Raw genomic sequence first — 20,508 nt, forward strand, 5'->3', positions numbered from 1 at the left:
TATGTGTGTCTCTAGCAGTCTAAGGTAGTTATTCTTATCAAGGTTATGTTTTTGGGTTAACAATTCTAATTGTGTGGGCATCTTGTGTATTGAGTACTTGCTAATATATACATCTATTGGATAATCTTTAAGCATTAAGAGTCTTCTTTCTACCGGGTACCGCAAGCATGGTGGATATTGTCTGGGGTTGAGCCGAGCACTATGAGTGTGGTGGAGTTGGCGCAAGGGCCATGCTTAGAGCCATGGAGTCCACGGAGCTGACTGGCAGAGGCAGCAGCCACGCCAACGTCTCATAGGCCCTGGACCAAGACTCCTGGCCAGCTGGGTCGCTTTAGAGCGGGAAGATGGCAGTGGCCAGGAGCTAGCAGGACCACATCTGGTCTACCATTTCTAACACCTCTCGCTACACAGGACAGCCAGAGCAACACAGAGAAATCCTGTCTCAAAGGAACAAAAAAGGATTATAAAAACAATTTCTCAAAATCAAATCAGAATAGTACTTATGCTGTGATATCCATATGGCTCCTTCACCAAGGCTCTAGAGACTATAACTCTGTGAGGATGGACTTTAAACTCCTTCCTGTCTAATATAACACACAGTCTCCTACACCTGTACAGCAAACCTCAAACCTCTTGGCTGATGACCCAAAAGATGAGCTTCGACCCATATATCAAAGCAAACTGAGACTTACATTTATATCACTAATAACTTTGTTTTGCCTTTTAAAAAAACAGTTCAGTCTAATGGACATCAGCAGACAGTTTCTTGTGGTGGGGGTGCATGTGTAGACATGTATGTGGGTATGCACACCCACATGTAGAGGTCAAAGGTTGGGGTCTGGACGTCCTAAATCATTGTCCCACTTTTTTCCATTAAGATAAGTCTCCCACTAAGCTGTCACTGCAGTTGAACTGGCTGACCCTCAAACCTAAAACCAGCCTGTCTCTACCCCTAACCCATCCCTCCAGTGCCCAGCCCCACCACCATGCACCATCTCACAGCCCATGCTGGGCTATGGGAGCACACTGCCATGCCCGTCTGTCTTACTGGAGTGTACATGCCTGCACAGCAAGGCTTTCCTTCAAGCACTGTTCCGTGCTTTACAGTGTTAAATTCATTTATACTCCACGGGAAACAAACCACATCAGGTTCATCCATAACATGAAAGGTCAGAATTGCAAAGGCTCATTACCTTTGGGTTTGTGGTTACTGAATTCCTGGGGAGGAGCGGGGACTTTAACAGGCGTTGCTGAACTCTGAATGGTCAGCACACTGGAAGCAGCACTGGTGGAATTGGCCTTTGGTCTTTGTCTTGGTGCAATTGAGGTTTCTGTTGGTCCAATGGTATCTGTTATTCTATAACAGAAAAATATAATTCATTCCAAATAATGAGATTATCTCTAATTTACTATTCATTCTATAAAATACAGACACAGTTATTATTACAGATGACCACATTAGTCCTCTGGCTTCCTTCTAAGTATCCATCTCAGAACATAAGTTTAATAAAGCTAGTAAAGGAAATAATACAAACAGCCAGAGTTGTTGAAACTGTCTTCAAAACTGGAAGCACAGGAGTATAACCCTGGCGATCTAAAGGACAGCATAAGACTGAGAGTATACAAACAGAAACTTTCTCATAGGGTTTCTGACAAAACCAAGATCCAGTTCTTTAAAAAAAAAAAAAAACAAGAAATAATCCCCCTCGCTTGCACTCGAGAAAAAGAAAATGTCTCCTATTGCAGGTAAAACCAGAGATGCCAGTGCTTGTAAAGTCAGGATGCCTGCTCACCCAACCTTTGTTTTCCTAGAAAACTGAATGGCGATCAGGAGAAATATCTGACTGGTACTCAGCATAAGCCCCAAATGCAAGCAGCAGAAGAGTAAGCACAATTTTGAAAGCAATGACTAGCAGGCATAAGCGATGTTTCAAAACAACAGCAAAAATAAATTTATTTTAGCATTCATACATGCATACAAAGAATCCAAATCAAATCTAACCCCCAACTCTCTCTCCTCCAATTTCTTCCCTATTACCCTCAAGACCTCATGGGCTGGCTGGCTCGCTCCCTTCCCTCCCCCCCTCTCTCATAACCACTCAGTCCATTTGGTACCTACTGGCAGTATGTTCACGAGTGTGGGGCCAGTACAATCTGAAAATTGCATATTTTTTCAACTTTGCTTTCTATATTCATAAACTCTATGAAAGTTTAATAATCTCTCCTATATTTCTTTAATGATTTCACTTAAAAAAATTTCAAATGATTTAACAACTAAAACGGCATATGCATGATTTATCAAGTCCACAGTTCTTACAGCACACACCTACCATAATACCTCTATGTACCACAAGAGGGAGACCTCCTAACACTTATCTTTCCAAAAAGAAAGAAACGAAAAACTGTGTGGCAAAATGTCAGAAATTCCGATTGGTAATATAATTGAATTCAGTAAGTCATAAGAAGAAAGACAGGAAGTAATACAGAAGGGGTTGGTTAGGAAGAGGAAGCAGGCGGTGGGAGGAGACAAGGATGGTAATGGAAGCACGTATGATCAAAAGGTACTATGATGCACAAAATTATTTTTAAAAAAACCTTAAGACAAATTTTTTCCAGAAAATGTATAAACATTTTGCAGGTATGCAGTCTCCTAACACTAACAGGGCAGATGCTCGAATGATCAGAGTGGTATGGTACAAGCTGTCTAAAAACATAATGAAGACAGCAAGATCAGTTATATAATAGCCAATCACAGCTCATTTTTAATAATAATCAAGTTGTCCACAAAAGCCATATGTATTCTTAACTGCTGAGTCATCTCTCCAGCCCCAGATTTAAGGTCTTACTCTACATGATAGAGTCAAGTTTAGTAATGGAGTAAATAACTGAAAATAAGATTTCAATCTTGATTCTTTACCAAGCATTCTAGTTACATGCACATATAAATTCTACAAACTACCCACACTAATGGCCTGTGACGATTATTTTTTTCCTTCCTTAAATATAAATAGGCTTAGTAGTTATTAACTCGCCTCTACAGTTCCCTGAATTCAGACCAGCCGGTGTTGAAAATGATGACAACCACATGTCCACAGAGGGCCCGCTGCAACATCCACAGTCCCACAGTCCGTCCTCACTGGTGAGAGAGTGCTTGCTCACAGGAGCCTGCTGTCAGGCCCTCTCTCGTCTACCTCCTAGCACCACAGACTGAACAACGCAGCATGCTGGGTAAGTGGAGACAGTATTTAGGGAACGGAAACTACTGCCTCTACTTTGACAAGATGGCCGCCCTCCAGCAGCAGCTCAACCCTACCCACCTGGCCTTCATCTGGCTTCTCCTAGCAGCGGCTTCAGTAGCAGTCATCGGTTCGGGAAGAGCTGATGGAAGAAAAGAATTCTTGGAAGAAAAAAGAATTTATTTAGTTTTTGAGTGGTAGTCATGTTGATGCTATAGATAAGACATAAAAGTTGTAAAGCACAGCCTGAGATACTAGCATTCAGACACAGTCCTCAGATTTACTCTGTAAGTATCACTTTACATAATGTCATCTTCATTCTGATGGTCTACAGAAATCTTTAGATGATGATCTGTATACACTATTCTTTTGGGTAAACACTGAGTAAAAAAAAAAAGATTATGCCAGGTGGTGGTGGCGCACGCCATTAATCCCAGCACTTGGGAGGCAGAGGCAGGAGGATTTCTGAGTTCCGAGAGTTCGAGGCTAGCCTGGTCTACAGAGTGAGTTCCAGGACAGCCAGGGCTACACAGCGAAACCCTGTCTCAAAAAACAACAACAACAAAAAAAAAGATTATAAAACATTTGTAAATAAATGATATTTTGAACTTCGGGGTAACAAGCCTGTTGTTTCTAAGTCCTACCAGGAATTGTCATGACAGTGTAAAGCCTAGAAGACAGTTCATCTTTATGCCATGTCTGTCAGTCTGGGCCACTGTAAGCAGGAGCTGACACAGAAAGCTGAAGGCAGGTACGCCTCAGGCAAAGCTGCCCTCCTCACTAAGACATCAGAACATCTGCACAGAAATCAAAGTAATCCGCTCAGGGCTGAAAAGGAAGAGGTGCCACAGACCTCACTGCCTAAGTAGATGAATCAAGTTACACCTGAAGGAAACAGAACAAGTAAGCCAGAATGATGTCTACAAAATCAATGATGAACTAGAAACCTTCAGTAACAGTGGCAGAAACTTGGCATGTATAGTTCATGACAGTGTGCAGGGAGTGACTACAAGTTAGAGCTGTGCAGCCAGTCACGATGGCACACATCTTAACCCCAGACTCGGACAGGCAGAGGCAGAATCTCTAAGTTTAAGGCCAGCCTGGTCTACAGAATGAGTTGCAGGACAGCCAGAACTATGTAGAGACTTGGCCTCTCAAAAATAAATAAATAAATAAATAAATAAATAAATAAATAAATTTATTTATTTATTTATTTTAAAAGTAGGAGGAACAGGAGAAGAAAGCAAGCAGACAAGGAAGGAAGCAAGCAAGCAAGAGAGAGAGAAACATCAAAACCTTTGAATAAAATCAGTCATCCCCAAATGAGCATCTTACTTGGCCTAGCCTGGGCTACTGGACTATACATTAATCATCATAATTACTATCCTAATTTTACAACAGGAGGACAATAGGATTTGCCACCATAAAGATATAAACTCAGCTACTGATAAAAGAAGTAATTGAAGTCAAGTCTCTCCCTCCTCAAGGTTTCTACTACTTACATTTCAAAGGGTCCCACGGTTTTTCACTTAACACTGTGCTTAGTATCTGTGTCAATACTATTTGACTACACCTCTTGGTTAAAGAACAAAAGCACTTAAAATCCTATTTTCAAATACTTTAATACTTAATAACAGCTTATGCTCTGTGACTGACAAATGCCATGTTTCATTTCTCTGCACAGTGCAAAAACGGATATCCTGATGAAGCTCTCCACAATACCTGACCAAAGTCTAAGAAATGAGGCTTCATACAAAACCAGCATGACACCATCAAGACCAATTGTCATGAAACAGGTAGCTCTCAAAGCATGCAGGCACTCATAAAGGCACAATTAAAATGGATTTTAAAGTCTTACCTACTTGAAAAACTACTTACATTGATGTTGGAGACTGGACAATCCTTTTTGGCAAATTTAAATGCAAAGTAGGACACTTGAAATATGTCAGGTCTGTGCTCCGGGTCCAGTTCAAGCATGAATCCTGTAATAACAGATCAAACAGTAAGCTGTTTGACTGCAGACAAATACATCATGGGAGGGGGTCTGTTCTAGTCCATGGTCCATGATTCTAGCCAACTTTGGTAATGCTTAGAGAAAATGGCAGAATTTGTTTCCTAAAAGTAAACTTAGCCATGAATGCACTACAGAGGCAGTCACAGACATCTCTGTGCTGGACAAGGGCAGACAGTAAGCTCCTGAAAACGTGACACCAAACAGAAGGTGAGGTAAGAACACAAAACCTGGGAACTTAGGGAACACCTAATGACTCAAGAAAGCTCTGGTGTCATAGTGAGGAGGTGAAGGGGTCCCCTAAAACAATTCCCTTTAGAGTTACCTGTTACCCAAAACACCTTCATTTTAAACTATCTTATTCACTTAGCAGAGCAGCAGAGGGTTGGCACCATAGAGTTCAAAGTCCACGTGCTGACACACTAACATTATGGAGCACAGCTCTGGGTCAGTAGTGTCTCTCATCACCACAGACAGCCATACGAACAGTTTTAGAATGCACTATTAACATATTTACACTGATCTCACAGCACTGCCTGAAGTCCCTGAGATATTCTGTCTAACCCAATGACCATTCACTACTATTTATCTATTTTTGGATGATTTCTATTTCAAATTTCACAAGGTTCAAATTTATATTCAATTCTGCAACTAAAAAGTTAGTTGTACTGACATTTCCATGGCTACTTCTACTTTATTACCCTTAAAGTGCTTGTAATGCTTAAATTATGTTAAATGTTTTTGAAATTAAAATTTATGTTAGCTACTCTTAAGGTTACTAGTAAAACAATGAGTGTCTTAAGTTCATAGCACTAAGACAAAACTACAGGTCAAAATGGAATCAACTCCCTTATAAACCTCAGGCCTCAAACAAAGAACAAGAAAGAGCTGTACCAAGGACAAAGCCTAGCATGGGACACAAAATGCTGAGTCTGATTCAAAAAAATACAAAAATTATCTGTGTAATATGAGTTATGTATTTTTAAAGCTAACATACACTATATACAGTTTGTCTTAGTATCACTATTAGACTAAAATAGCTAGAATCATTTAATTTAAATATTTATTAGTTCATATTTAACTCTCATAACCAAAAAGAGCTGAGCGATCTATAAGATATATTTATATTCTACAATAATTTATATCTTAACACCAAAAACACTAAATGTTTTAAAAATAGCAATAAAATTAATTTAACAAAGTAAAATATATTTTAGCATACTTTAACAGTATTTATTGAGATTATATAAAGACAACCAAATTACAGGAAATATATCAAAATCACAATACTGTATTTTTTACTTTATTTATATATTTATCTTTTAAAATTTAACTTTAAAAATAGCTAATAGTAAATATTCCTATAAAGCATCAATTTGGCATACAGAAAGCATAAGGTATTTTCAAGCATATGAGAAAGCAAGAATAATGGAAAGGCAGAACAAGATAACGAAGAAACTAGGTATCTCTTTATAAATGTAGGCTCCAGATTCAGTTTCTGTCACCACAGAGTAACATGATCCCATGTGACATGAATTACAGCATCTATAATACAGATGTCATGAAGTAAATCAGTTCTTCTGATACAAAAGCAGGGAAAATTCCCTTCAAATCTAGCTAAAGATGGCTTCCAGCACGATCAGCATCCTTAAAGGACTTGCAGTGACAGCCGATCCCATCTCTCACAGTCCCCCAACAGAGACCTGTGCGACCTCTCTACACTCAGTTTAGGGTAAGGAGAGCACAGTGGTAGAAGAATGTGCATCCTAAGACACTTCCCTTCATCTATGAAATCCTTCTTAAATTTCTACAAAGAACAAGCCTTCAAGCATCCTGACCTCAGTTTGTGATGCTTGTGTTTCATGCTAGCTGAAAGCAGTAAAGAAAGGGGGTGGGGTGGGACGCTGTATTGTATGCTCTAGCCAGGACTAGACCAGGAAATTCTCTCTCTCAAGCACAGTATCAGACTCATAATACAAATATCCTGAAGGAATTTTACACAATGCTATTAAGGCGTCTGTATTTTGACAACTGGTCATGATATTAGGTGAGGTTCTCCACACAACATCAAGTCCCTGTTCAGCGTTTCAGGTTGTAGAACATCACAGGTTTAGAATTTTTAAGTTAAATGCTCTCGCTCTGCAGTAAAATTGGCAGTCTTATCCGATGAGCCCATGTCCACTTCTCTGGCTTCTTGTTGTTGCTGTTTTACTTTATGCACTGATGGACTTGTACGTGGTGGGGTGTGTGGCTGTCAGGGCACCACTCTGTGGGGTAGGCTCTCTCCTTCCACACTTACACACATTCCAGGGATCAAACGCGGGTTTAAAGGTGAGGCTCGTGTACGCAACAAGCACCTGTCTGCACTGAGCCAGCATCTCATCAGCCCCCAGATTTAATTTTAAACTCCAAATAATGAGATAACTAATAATCACTAGTAAAACCCATGGGCAGAAAAGAGCCATATTTTTAATCTCTAGATGGTTTTAATTGGAAATTACTAGACACTGAAATAGTAAAAAAGAAAATTCAATTTATGAAATCATTAAGAATTTAATTTAAATAATATATAATCTTGAACTCTTTAAAAAAATAGAGCTGTAAAATATATCCCCTTGGTTACTGCACGGTATAATCTCAAGTACAAGGTTACTAGCTTAAATCTAGTGCACTGCTGGGACTTAACTCTAACCTGGACCCTTGGGGGCTCAAGAGACTGAACCACCAACGAGAGAACAGACATGGACTGAACCTATGCTCCTACACCTATGTAGCAGATATGCAGCAAATACATAAATAAATAGAATGGTGTTTTCAGTTTCCAATTAGCTTGTCTACGTCTAAAATATCTTAAATCCTAGTCCACAACTGAACCACATACTCTGTAAGAAATGTGCTTTCTGGGGAAGGAATAGATTAAGAAACAGGGTGATGGTGTACTTAAAAGCAAAGGCAGAGAACACAGATTACACTACTTCTCAAGTTAAAAGAATAATGTGAGTTACCACAACTATCACCAACCCCTATTTACATGAAAACAAAGCCACTTTTTCCAAACATTAGCCTTGGAGAAAAAACCTCCCTAAACATCCTAGTGTGACCCTTTTATTGACAAAAGCACACAACACACCCTGGAATTCAGTCTCAGCACTTTGATAACTCCTGATAAAACCAGCAACCCTTCCAGGCTGACTCCCACCCACTTCTCACCACAGAGCACTCATCAAGCAGCTGGGTTTCATACACATCTTCGAGAGGAAAGGACAGCACCCTTCCACATCCCAACAGAGCAGCAGGGAGAGTGAGGGGTCGGCAGTAACAGTAGGCCTCAGCTAGTACTACAGCAGTCGAGAGACGGTGCCTCTGCACAGACAAAGCTCAGCTCAGCAGCATCTTCCATCCAACAGCTTCACAGATGGAAGAGAAATGCCCTACTAGAAATCTTGAGTCTTCCTACTTAAAACCTATTGATTTTCTCTTTCCATGACGTTTCCCCTCAAAGTGAATTCCAATTATTACAGTAATATAGTAATATATCGAAAAGAAAAACTTCACTATTCATTTTGAAGCTTTTGCTGAGAAACCATAATTTTCAAATTATATTTTAAGCAGTTTTATTTAATGCATCATGTACATGTCAACCCATGTAGATTGCTACAGAAATTTACATATGAGGTGTATGACTTCTAAATCTTAATCTATTTACTACTGATTAAATTTAATAACTGAATACACACACACACACACACACACACACACACACACATACACACACACCCTCAACTATAAATAGGACAGTAAATAGCTCTATAGATATGCCAGAAGACTACACGTGGGACAGTCCTGAAAAGTGCCCTAGAAGTTAATGCCAGGAGCCCACCCGCTCTGACTGACTGACTGACTGCCCGGTGATAACCCAGCACTAAGGAGAGAGCACCATCAAGGAAACCAATCCTATCTTAGGCTTGGTTTATTTTCAAAGATATATTATTAAAGTGTCTGAGGTATTTTCCCCAAAACTATGTAAGAGAACAGGTAAGCACATAGATAAAGCAAGGCTAGACATGTGCTAATAACCTCTGAAGACAAGTGGGACATAAGTAAAAATAGACTACTCTATTCTGTTGTATACTATTTCATTCCCATAATACGTTTAGGAGAATTAAGACAACTCCCAGCTTTCCAAAATAGAGCAGCTAAAATTAATTTAATTAGAATAAAAGAGCTAAGTGCCAGAATCATACAGCAGCAAGCATTTAGTGAATCGAAAGCAAGAGAAACAAACCTCTGTGGTACAAACATCACAGCACAGACGAGGTGGGACAGAGAACCACACTAGTTGTACCAGGATATTCTGGAATGTATGAAATGGATGGCACACCTTCAGGAGAGTCACCACAAAGCTATAGGTTGTGCTTCAAAGCACTTAAAGAGATCTGCAAGCAGAGTACACCCCTCAGGACTAAGTGTGACACAGTCACAGTTGTAGTAGTGGCTGTTCTCTGGGGAGGACCACAGAAGGGAAGGGTACGCAATCACACATACTAGCAAGCATGAATTGTGATTCTCACTAGAACTCAAATAGGCAGGTACTTCTCAATTTACTTTTGAGAATTTCATAACAAGTACTGCACGTAAACCCTCTCCCCATGCGAGGAGGGCCTTGGTCCCATGAAGGCTGGATGCCCCAGTGTGGGGGAATTTGTGGGCAGGAGGTGGGAGTGGGTGGATGGGTGGGGGCACAACCTCATAGAATTAGGAAGAGGGGGGTGGGATAAGGGATTTCTGGGGGGAGGGGAATGGGGAAAGGGGGTAATATCTGAAATGTAAATAAATAAAATATCCAATAATAAAAAAAAAAACAGATGATGGAACTGGCTACTGCAGACTTTTGGCAACAATTTAATATTACCCATATTACTGGGATTCCTTATAATCTTCAAGGACAAGGTACTGTGGAAGAGGTCCATGGAACTTTAAAACAATATCTTCATAAAATAAAAAAGGGTGAGGTACATCCCCTTACACTACAAATTCATTTAAATCATTCTTTTTACTTTAAATTTTTTAAAAACTTGGATGCCAAGGAACTTTCTGCTGAGTGCCTATGGCACCCTACAACTAGGCATACTTATGCCTTGGTGAAAAGGAAGGATCCACTTACTGACATATGGCATAATCCCAATCAGGTATCTAATATGGGGAAGAGGACTTGTTTGTGTTTTTTCTGCAGGATGCTGAAGGAGCATGGTGGCTGCCAGAGTGATTGGTGAGACATGCTGATGCCAGGACAAAGAATAATGCTGATCTGTGAGCTTTGCTGAGTGTCCTGACAATGGTGACTGGGAAGCTGTATTGGACATATGTTCCTGACCCACCTTTCCTTTCCTATATCCCAGATGGGAAAAGCTGCCTTGCCTCATGTTTTTAGACTTTGTGGGACAGAGAATCAAAAAGAGAAGTTATAATGCCTCTTGTATTTTCCTTAAATGTAACCAGTTATTTGGACTGAATCATGGACTGGTCTAGACATCAATCCAATATTGGAAATAACAGTCTTCATTTAGAAGACTGGATCTAGATGTTTTCAGAGACGTATTTGGAAGTCAGCTGCAGTTCTCTATGATGTCATGTTAGCAAGAGATAAAGTTGGGACAGGATCTGGATTTCAAACAGGTGTTATTGCATGTGTTAAGGCTCTTTTAATTGTCAAGTTAAAATTACTTTTGTTTCTTCTATAGTATTTATTGTAAGCTGCATTGACTGTATAATTTCTAATTGTGTTAGTGTGTTGAAACCTGGCATGTCTGTTACAGCTTTTGTTTTATTGTCTTGAGTATTAAAGAATTTTGGTCTTCTGAAAAAAGCTTGCAAGTACTGGAAGAAGTGAGTCAGGCTTTAAGCAGAAGCAAGAGGGTAGTGGGCTTGATTATTGCTGGTATAACAGCTTTAATTACACTAACTGCTAGCACCACTACTTCTGTAATTGCTTTGACACAAGAAGTTAAAATAGATACTTTTCTTAACTATTTAGCAAAACATGTTACAAATGTGTTGTGTATACAAGAGGATTTAAATAGACATTTGGAACAACGGACTGATGCCCTTTGTCCTATTCAAATTACTGGAAGGATATTCAGAGTTTAAGAGTAAGGAGCCATCTCGGGTGTCATGCCTAATACCAATGGAGTACTTCTAAACTTTACAATGATAGTCGTTATAATGAGGAAAAAGTTTAAAGACATTTGCGGGCTATATGACATAACTCTAACACCTCTATAGATGTTTTAACTTTACATAGTGAGATTATGAATTTAATAATTTAATTTAAAGAATGCTGGTTTTCTGAGCTTTGATGCTGCAGATACTGCTGATAAAATTATCCATGGCTTGAGGTCAGTATTTCCATTCTGGTCAAACTTGAAGAATGGCATATATAGCTTGATCATGCTAGCCCTTTTTGTGCTAGGAATACTTTTATTCCTGCCCATCATGTTAAAGCTTGTCTTTAACACCATCAACATGTTGGCAGCCAAAGTACATGACTTGAAACTGAAGATGGACCCCCCAACCCCCCAGACAGAGAAATTAATTTAACAGGCTAGGATGAGTAAGGATGGGTAAGATTCTGCACAGAGACTTACCAACCTAAGACAGAAGTGCATTGCATTTGATAATACATATTCCACAACAGGTAAGGAAGGCATTCTTGTCAGAACAACCTAAGATAGACTCAGTCTTGTTTATGAAATAAAAATGGGGGAAATGTAGAGAGCTTTTGGAGCTGCTCGGCAGGAATCTGACATTGGCCAAGGACAAGGAAATGGGGTTCCAGCAGGAATCTGACATTAGGCTAGAACAAAGTAATTTCAGGCAGGAATCTAAATATTAGGGTAGAACAAAGAAGTAATTTCAGACAGGAATCTAAATTTTAGGCTAGAACAAGGAAGTAGGCTTCAGACACAAAAATGACTCAGATATTTTGGTCATCCTGATAAGCCCTTAGAAACGGTGATCACAGGAGTGATCACGAGACTTTGTTTATTGCCTTGCTTGTTCTTTGACTATTTGTGTTTATTGTCTTGCTTGTTCCTTGACTATTTGCACCTATTATATTGCTAGTTCCTCAACCTAGAACTGACTTTAATACTTGCATGTAATTAAAATGGTATAAAAGCAACAAGGAGGTGGGATGGGATGGGGGTTTCTGGGGGCAGTAAATGGGGAAAGGGGATGACATCTGAAATGTAAATAAATAAAATATCCAATTAAAAAAACCCTCTCCCCACTGACATCCTCTTAGACATATCTTCTTCAATCATGTATGTGTGTAAAACCTGCTGTGTCAATTGAGTGTTGCCCCATGTTCTTTAGTAGGCTCATTTTAGAATCATAGACTGAGACAGATGGAGGTACCCAATGTTCTACAGCAAATAAGCAACTTCAGGTATAACTGAGTCTGATGGACTCCACAGGTTTTACTAACCCCTGCTATACATCTGTATGTCCATGACCACTTTATAAGAAAGAAGCTGAGGGTGAAGCAAGCAGGCCCTGTCTATCTCCATAACTACTCAGGTAGGGGTAGGGCTGAAGTAAGGGTAAGATTAAAATGGGGTAGGGTTAGGGGTACAGTATAGTTGTAGAGTTAGGGTAGGGACAGGGGTGGGCATAGGGTAGAGGTTGGGTGTGGGGTAGGGTTAGGATTAGGGGTAGGGTTAAATTTGGTAGAGGTTGGGTAAGGGTAGGACAGAGGTAGGGGTGAGGATAGGGTTAAGGTAAGGGGAAAGGTAAGTATAAGGGTAAGTGTTAGGGTTAGGGTGAGTGTTTGAATGAGGGTTAGGATTCGTATTATGTTTAGGGTAGTGGTAAGGCAAAGCATTAGTGTTAGGCTTAGGGTGAATGCTAGGGTAAGGTTAAGGATTAGGGTTCAGGCTAGGGTAAGAATAAGGGATACAGTTCAGGTTAGTGTTAGTGTGAGGGTAAGAGTAAGGGTTAAGGGAAGGAACAGGGATTGGGGTTACTGATGTTTCTCATTCTCCATTGTTGACCATCTTTTCAACTCTTAGATTCAAAAATATAAGTGCTTGCTCCTCACCCTCATGGCAACAACATCATGTTTTTAACAGGAATCAAACCAAGACTGCTGCTTGTAAGGAAAGTCTACAGGAAAGAAAGATAGGACTAATAAAAGCAGTTTTATCAACAACACACAGTCACAACTCCTCCTTCTGGAATGCTGCTAAAAGGAGTATACTCAAATACCTATATAACCACAAACTACACAGCTTTAGGAAACTGGCTAATAACTCATGATAAATTAATTCAAACATTCAGAGTGACATCAGATAGATACAAATAGCATTAGTACTACAACTAATTATGTAAAAGTATATTACTGAATACCTAAAATTTAGCACTGAAAACTTTGAAACTCAAAACCATGAAAGTACAGATACACAACACTTGGTTTTCTGAATGTAGGACTCAGTTTAAAGCAATGAAAACACTAACTCCATTTTATAAACACAGAAACAACCAAATATGACAATGAGAAGCAGGCAAGGCTACATGTAAAAGATATAACAGTAGATTTCAAAGAATTCATATTGGTTCTTAGCATTACATTATAAATAAGTATATGCTGGTTTTTCAAATTCTGAACTTCACTATAGCATTTAAATAATAAATGCTAAAAAACTTTTGACAAAGAGGTAAACTACTAGACCTTACAACTGTGTATTGGCATGTCTGTGGGTTTGTGATCATGCAAATGTGCAGTAAGGGTCAACTCTGAGGACTCAGTTCTCTCCTTCCACGGTGGCTTCTGCACAAGGCCCCAAAGTACTGGACTTGCTCAGCAAGCACTCTTACCCACTGGGCCATCTCACTGGCCTGTTTTAAAACTTACAGGTGTATTATAATTCCAAATTTACTTTATATTTTTAGTTTACTTAATCCTTTTCATTTTTGGCATGGTCAAATGGGTAGCAGTACTAAAATCTTCATATTTATGGTCAAATAAAAGAAGCATATGTTACATGGTACACTAGCAATTAATTAAACTCTAATTGAACCTAAAATTATCAACAGCATTAGCATGTTTACCACAGTACTACACAAACACATTCCCACACACATATGGGTGTCACACATAAACACAGAGAAATTCAATACTGCTTAGGAATAAAATCACATTTCAATGCATAAGCTGCTCAGTATTCCACATAGAATTAGTCAATGAGAACATTCTGAGCCTCTAAGACATTTCAAGATTCCTACTGAAACTGTACATTCAATTATTACTAAAACATTATACTTAGCAACAAAACAATTATAGCTACAATAATTTATAAAATTGACTGTAACAAAACATTAAAACTCAATTAGTCAGAGACCATAGCAACCAAATTCCATACTCTAATCTTTAAGCGTTATGATTAATAGGAATTACTTTATGCTTCTACTGTTCTGAATTTTTTGAGAACATTCTAAGATAGAGAAGGTTAAGAATTTAATATCTATTCAAATATACATGGAATTATGTCTGCTAATTTAAAAATCATTCTACAAAATAGTTCACTAAAATAGAATTCCTGTTGAAAAGGTAAGGCTGGAGTAATGTCCTTAGAGACTGACAAGCCTACTCCTGGGTACCTAGGACGATGACTTAAGACTGCCCAGACAGGCAGCTCCAATTTGACTGGGGGTTGGCACAGATGAGAAAACACACACAGCAATGCTGCCCGGTGCTTAACCACGGAGATTAAAGTCAAGAGCTGACATCAATACACAGGTATGAAGAGCTACAAAACAGATGTGGAGCTCTCTGGAAACAAAACTCTAAGTACAAGTGTAGAAAGCAAGTGAAGTCCTGAAGAAACATGCATCATGGTATTTCCATGAGTGCTGAGGTCCTGTATCCCCGAGTCCAGCTATAGTATTAATTTGCCATGTCAAGGACCTCAATGCCTCAGCCCCATGAGAGTGGCAAAGCTGTCCTCAGGTGAGGCTCAGAGGGATTGCAAAGCCTTCCTCATAGCAGAATGTAAATATTGATGGTGTATCCAGAAAACACGCACTGGAGCTTTTTCTCACCACCCCTGGACCAATGTGTATGGCAATGAAGACTGCCTCCTTGTTCAGTGAGCTTCCAGAGGGCTGAGGCTCTGATGGAGAACCATCAGAGTCCAAACCACTGGGTCTCGTTTTCTGTATGGATGTCTGGCTTCTTCATTCTCTTCTTACCCTACTCAGGATTCTAGGACCCAAGTTGTGCAAGAACACAGCACACAAGCACAAGCACTTGCGTGCGCGCGTACACACACACACACACACACACACACACACACACACACACATATTAAATGCCAACAAGCTTCAGCTGCTTCCTGTGCCCGCTTCTCCACTATGCTGGATCCCCTTGCCCAGGAAATCCATTCTGGAGGACACAAAGTACTTTGTGTATCAAGATGACATAATTCCCCAAATTCCAGTACCTTTGAGCAACTCTGTGTCACAGAAATTCTGTGCTTTAAATGTTTGTACGTCACACTACATCATTTAACTCCCCTTTTCTCTTGGACATCACGACTGATGTTTTACTGTGGAGCCCTTCTCCTTGGTTTACAGAAGGCTGTGCATTAGGACCACTGGCCACTTCTCAAATACACATCAAGAATGAACCCAGAGCCATGTGCCTACTAGGCAAGCATTCTACCACTAAGCAATACGCACTTGGCCCTTAGCTTTATTGAGACAGTCTTTCTATTGTAACTCAGAGTGACCAGACCCTCACTGTGTTCTCCTGCATCTGCCTCTCCAGTGCTAGAATTACAGGTATTTGCCACAACACCCAAGCCAGATTGGCAGACTTAAAGACAGAAAGTTTTATGACACTGGGCTATGTTTTATAACTCCTGAGGTTGGCTGCCTACATTTTCTATAGTCTATATGTATGATTAAATTCATGCCTATTTTCTTTCAGCATATATTTTATTCTTTACATTTAAATATTTATGTGATGTTTTAACAGAAAAAAATGGAAGACTTTGCTTTATCTTTGTTCACGAATGGCTAAGAAAATTATCTATTTCTAACTATTTTCTTCGCTAAGTTTAAATGCTATCTTTATCATATGTACACTCTGTTCTCTGCCACAGAGGCCACAAGAGAGTGTTTAAAGTGCACAACAGAAAGTTGCAATGCTTTAGTCAGGGGAAGCTACTTGAGCACTGCCCTAACAGAGTTTACTGTCTAATGGCTGTCCTTTCTCTCAAAGATCTTTCTCTGAAATTTTATGATATACATGTACAAAATGTTAAATTACAGTCTCTTTGTAAAAGGAAGCAAAGGCCCTTAAAAATCCTGAAAGGAAATCTGGTTATTTATTAACTACATGGATATCTGGTTTCGAAAAATACAAAACCTGAACAATTAAAGGTTATTATAATAAGCGTCCCCAGGAATTCTGGCTGCCTTAATTATGTAATTGCTGCCACGTGCTACAAAAACCTTATCTAGGTTAAGAATATCCTTGTACTCATTAGTAATTATATTGCTTTCTCCTCTATAAAGGTAATATAACCATTTTTAAATATCTTTATTATAGTTTATAAAATTATATGAAATGAAAAATATAGATTTAAGAAAATATAAATGGCAGGCCTTAAAGAACAGTATCTGAGACAGCAGTATTAATCCATCTTTCCAATACTCACTAATCAAGCAGTGTACATTATGGGAGTAGCGGGAATTGTCTGGGATGGTGAAGCTGCCGTCACAGATAGCAACCTGACTCTCTCCAAAAGGAAGAGCGAAGAAACACAGTTTATACAGTAAACACCCCAGGGCCTGCAAAACAAAGACATGGGAACATCATTAGTGCTCAGCAGTCAGCCACAGAACATAAAACAGCCGCGACCAGAGCTGGGACTGAACCTAGACGGCAGCCCACTTGTTTAAATATGTAAGGCCTGGCCAGAGCGCGGCCTGCAGCACCACCACCAAGAAAACCAAAGCTACGCATGCCACTTAGAACAAACACGGCACATCTTCCTATTTTAGATCAAATGATCACTTAACCAAGTTAACATGTTTTAATGTTTTTTAAAAGCCCTTAGTCCGATCTTTCTCTGCTGCATCTTTAATCAGATAAGCTGCTCTCTCTGTATCATGAGTAATGAAAATAAACCTGGCTGGTTCCTTTTGGATGAAATAGCATCTACTTGGTACTTTCCTTATTAGTACTGCCAACTTGACACAGCTAAATCTGAGAAAATATCTCCATCAGATGACCATAGGCAGTTTATGGAGGCATTTTCAAAATTAGTGACTGACCTGGGAGGGCCCAGCCCACTGTGGTGCTGTGTGACATAAGAAAGCAGGCTGAGCAAGCCGTGGGTAGCAAGCCAAGAAGCAGCATTCCTCCGTGGTCTCTGCTTCAGTTCCTGCCTCTACATTTCTGCCCTGGCTTCCCTAAGTGATGAACATATAAGCTGGAGGATAAGATAAATCCTTTCCTCCACAAATTGCTGTTGGCCATGGTACTTATCACAGCAATAGTAAACTCTAATTAAGGCTGATTTTTAACAAATTATCTTAAAACTCACTATAAAACATGTTTTAAATCCTATTATTCACAATATAAGTAAGTTGTCCATCAAAGTTAAGACAACCAACAATAAATTTTACTGGTCATCATTTCATAACATAAAAATTAATTCATAGAGCAGCAAGATGAGTAAAGGCCCGTGCCGACAACTCTGACAACCTGAGTATGATGCCCAGGACTCGTGCTGAAAAGAAAAGAGGGGACTTCAAATTGTTCTCTAGCCTCCACACATACACAAAGGCAAAAAATAAGTTAGATGTAATTAAAAAATTAACTCTCTGGGGCTAGAGAAATCATTCAACAATTCACATGTGCTGCTCTTGCAGAAGACGAGAGTTCAGTTCCCAGCACCCATGTCAGAACCTCACAACCACCTTTAACTACAAGTTTCGTAACTTGTCTAGTCTCCATAGGTACTAGCACACACATGGTACACACACACACACACATACACACATACACACATACAATCTTTAAATTTAATTCTGTTCTCTATATAATACTAAGCATTTTTCTATACCAATCTGTAGCATCAAAAAGAAAGGCTCTGTCTGCTAAATTTATGAGTTCATAAAATAAACCTCACAGCATCAATAAGTCACTCTACTGATATGAAGGTAAAATACTCTAAATTTTTTCTAGAAAATAAGCATAGTACATTTACAGCTAAGCTACCATAGTTCAAACCTGTGACACAATTTTTTAAAATAAGAAAGAAAAAAGGATTTCTGGTTCACAAAATTATCACTTTGTCAAAAGATAACACTTCAGGTCACAAGGGTAAGGGGCATTTCGAATTCTAAATAAGTTATCCGACAGTTAGCACACAGCTACATCAGCACTATGGCTAATACTAGCAGATAAGCTTTCTGTTGTTACATTTTCCTGTATATTTATTTCATCATCCACAACTAACAAGTATTTTTATGTCTATGAAGACTCCAATGTACAGAAACCTTTTTAAGCACAATACTAATTTTAAAATATTTTCAATTATAACACTCTTGTAGTAAAGAAAATTCAAAGCTCTAGAAATTCCAATCCTTTACTTGAAAATCTATATGCTTTTATATGATTACTAAAATTGTAATGACACTAACACTAAAATACCCAGTTGATATGGTTAAAAATGGTAATGATGGCTATTTTTCTATGGGGAAGATATCACAAGAAACTGAACATAAGATTCATAGTCAACATCTGTAAAAATACGAGTGAAGGCATAATATTTGCATTCAATTACATCTTCCCACCATCCAGATGACCTTGAATACAAATGACACCAGAACTTCCACCAAGTTTATCCTGCCAATCAAATCTTGGACATTTTTCTTGGTTTAGATTAAATGTGAGAGTCCACACATAATTTAGGAATGGCAGCTAACATTAAAAGAAGGTTGTGGGCTCTTAGGATGCAGTTCAGACGAGCAGTGCTTCCTAACACATGACCCCCACCCCCACAAAAGGAGTGGTGGAAAAAAAAAGAGTGAAATACTTTGCATTGTATAAACACAGCAAATTCATCTTTAGTCACTTGACACAATGTGAATTTTGTAAGAAACAAGAAGGACCCAGAAGGCTGGTTTTTAAGGCCATCATCATATTCAATTTTCTGCACGAAACATTAATGTAGCATTTCTAGTCAGCATCCTAGATGTCAGAATAAAAATAAGGGAAACTCTCAAGAGGAAAAAACATTTCTGCCAAAATATGTTATATGACTATTTCACCTGAACATTGTAATTCTTTTAATTGGCATATTTTCTTGAAACAGAATCAGCAAATAACAAGTTTTGATCCAAGTGAACAGACTCACACCTGAAATGTAGGGGTTTTCTGTTCCATTTGTGCTGCGTGCAACAAGCGTCAGACACTCATCATGGACGTGGAACAGACACTATGTTGACTCTTTTATTCTTTTAAATCTTTATGTGCTTATTCACACATACAATAAATCTTATTTTAAAAGTGACAAATGAAGAATAGTCCTATATTTTGCAATAAGATATTAGATAATAACTTTGTGCTTCAGGAAAAAAATAAAATCACCAGAAGTAGGGAAGCTGCTTTCTGCCGCTGCAGAGATAGCTCAGGGACTGTGGAACTGAAAGGAGTCAGAAAAGTAGGCCAGGAAACATCTCTACAGTCACTTCCTGTAGTAATGTCACTTTATAGATTAATATACGACTAATTCTGTGCTCTGTATTACACATAATCATCAACATTGCTATAAGTTATCAAATCAATCCAATGTTAATGTCAAGGACGGGAAATTTCATGAATCAGAGACTGGCACAATGTCAAAATAATTAAAGCAAATTTTCTTCTAATTTAGTTTAATCTTACAAAGCTTAAAACTCAACTACATTAAGAATCAGTGCCCAAAAAACTGAATAAATGAATAAATGAATGAATGAATACATAAATGTATTGCAATAAGCAGATGAGACGATTCCCATCTCTTTCTTGGGTTCTCAGTGGCTTCCCAAACTCCAGGAGGGAGCAGGCTAGGAGAACCAGCAGGCAGACAGTCACTGGCTTACACTTACACACGTGGCGTTGGCAAAGTGACTCAGTCAAGGAAGCTCTCCCTGCTAACCCTGGACACCTGAGTTGGAATCCAAGCTCTAAGGAGAAAATAAACCTCT

General features: G+C 38.9%; 1 protein-coding gene across 3 annotated transcripts in view; it reads right to left on the reverse strand.

Moving 5' to 3' along the window:
* Bmp2k (BMP2 inducible kinase) overlaps positions 1-20,508 on the reverse strand; it is a 106,227-nt gene that overhangs the window by 40,011 nt on the left and 45,708 nt on the right. For all 3 annotated transcript variants that reach the window (XM_028773635.1, XM_028773637.1, XM_028773636.1), the window contains exons 7-10: positions 16,968-17,100; positions 5,115-5,218; positions 3,318-3,397; positions 1,194-1,357 (exon numbers count right to left, since the gene is read on the reverse strand). In XM_028773635.1, coding sequence (XP_028629468.1) covers positions 1,194-1,357; positions 3,318-3,397; positions 5,115-5,218; positions 16,968-17,100 — 481 coding nt within the window. The remainder of the gene's footprint in view (positions 1-1,193; positions 1,358-3,317; positions 3,398-5,114; positions 5,219-16,967; positions 17,101-20,508) is intronic.

The sequence above is a fragment of the Grammomys surdaster genome, unplaced genomic scaffold (genome assembly GCF_004785775.1).
Source record: "Grammomys surdaster isolate TR1022 unplaced genomic scaffold, NIH_TR_1.0 233, whole genome shotgun sequence".
In the NCBI taxonomy this organism is placed as follows: Eukaryota; Metazoa; Chordata; class Mammalia; order Rodentia; family Muridae; genus Grammomys; species Grammomys surdaster.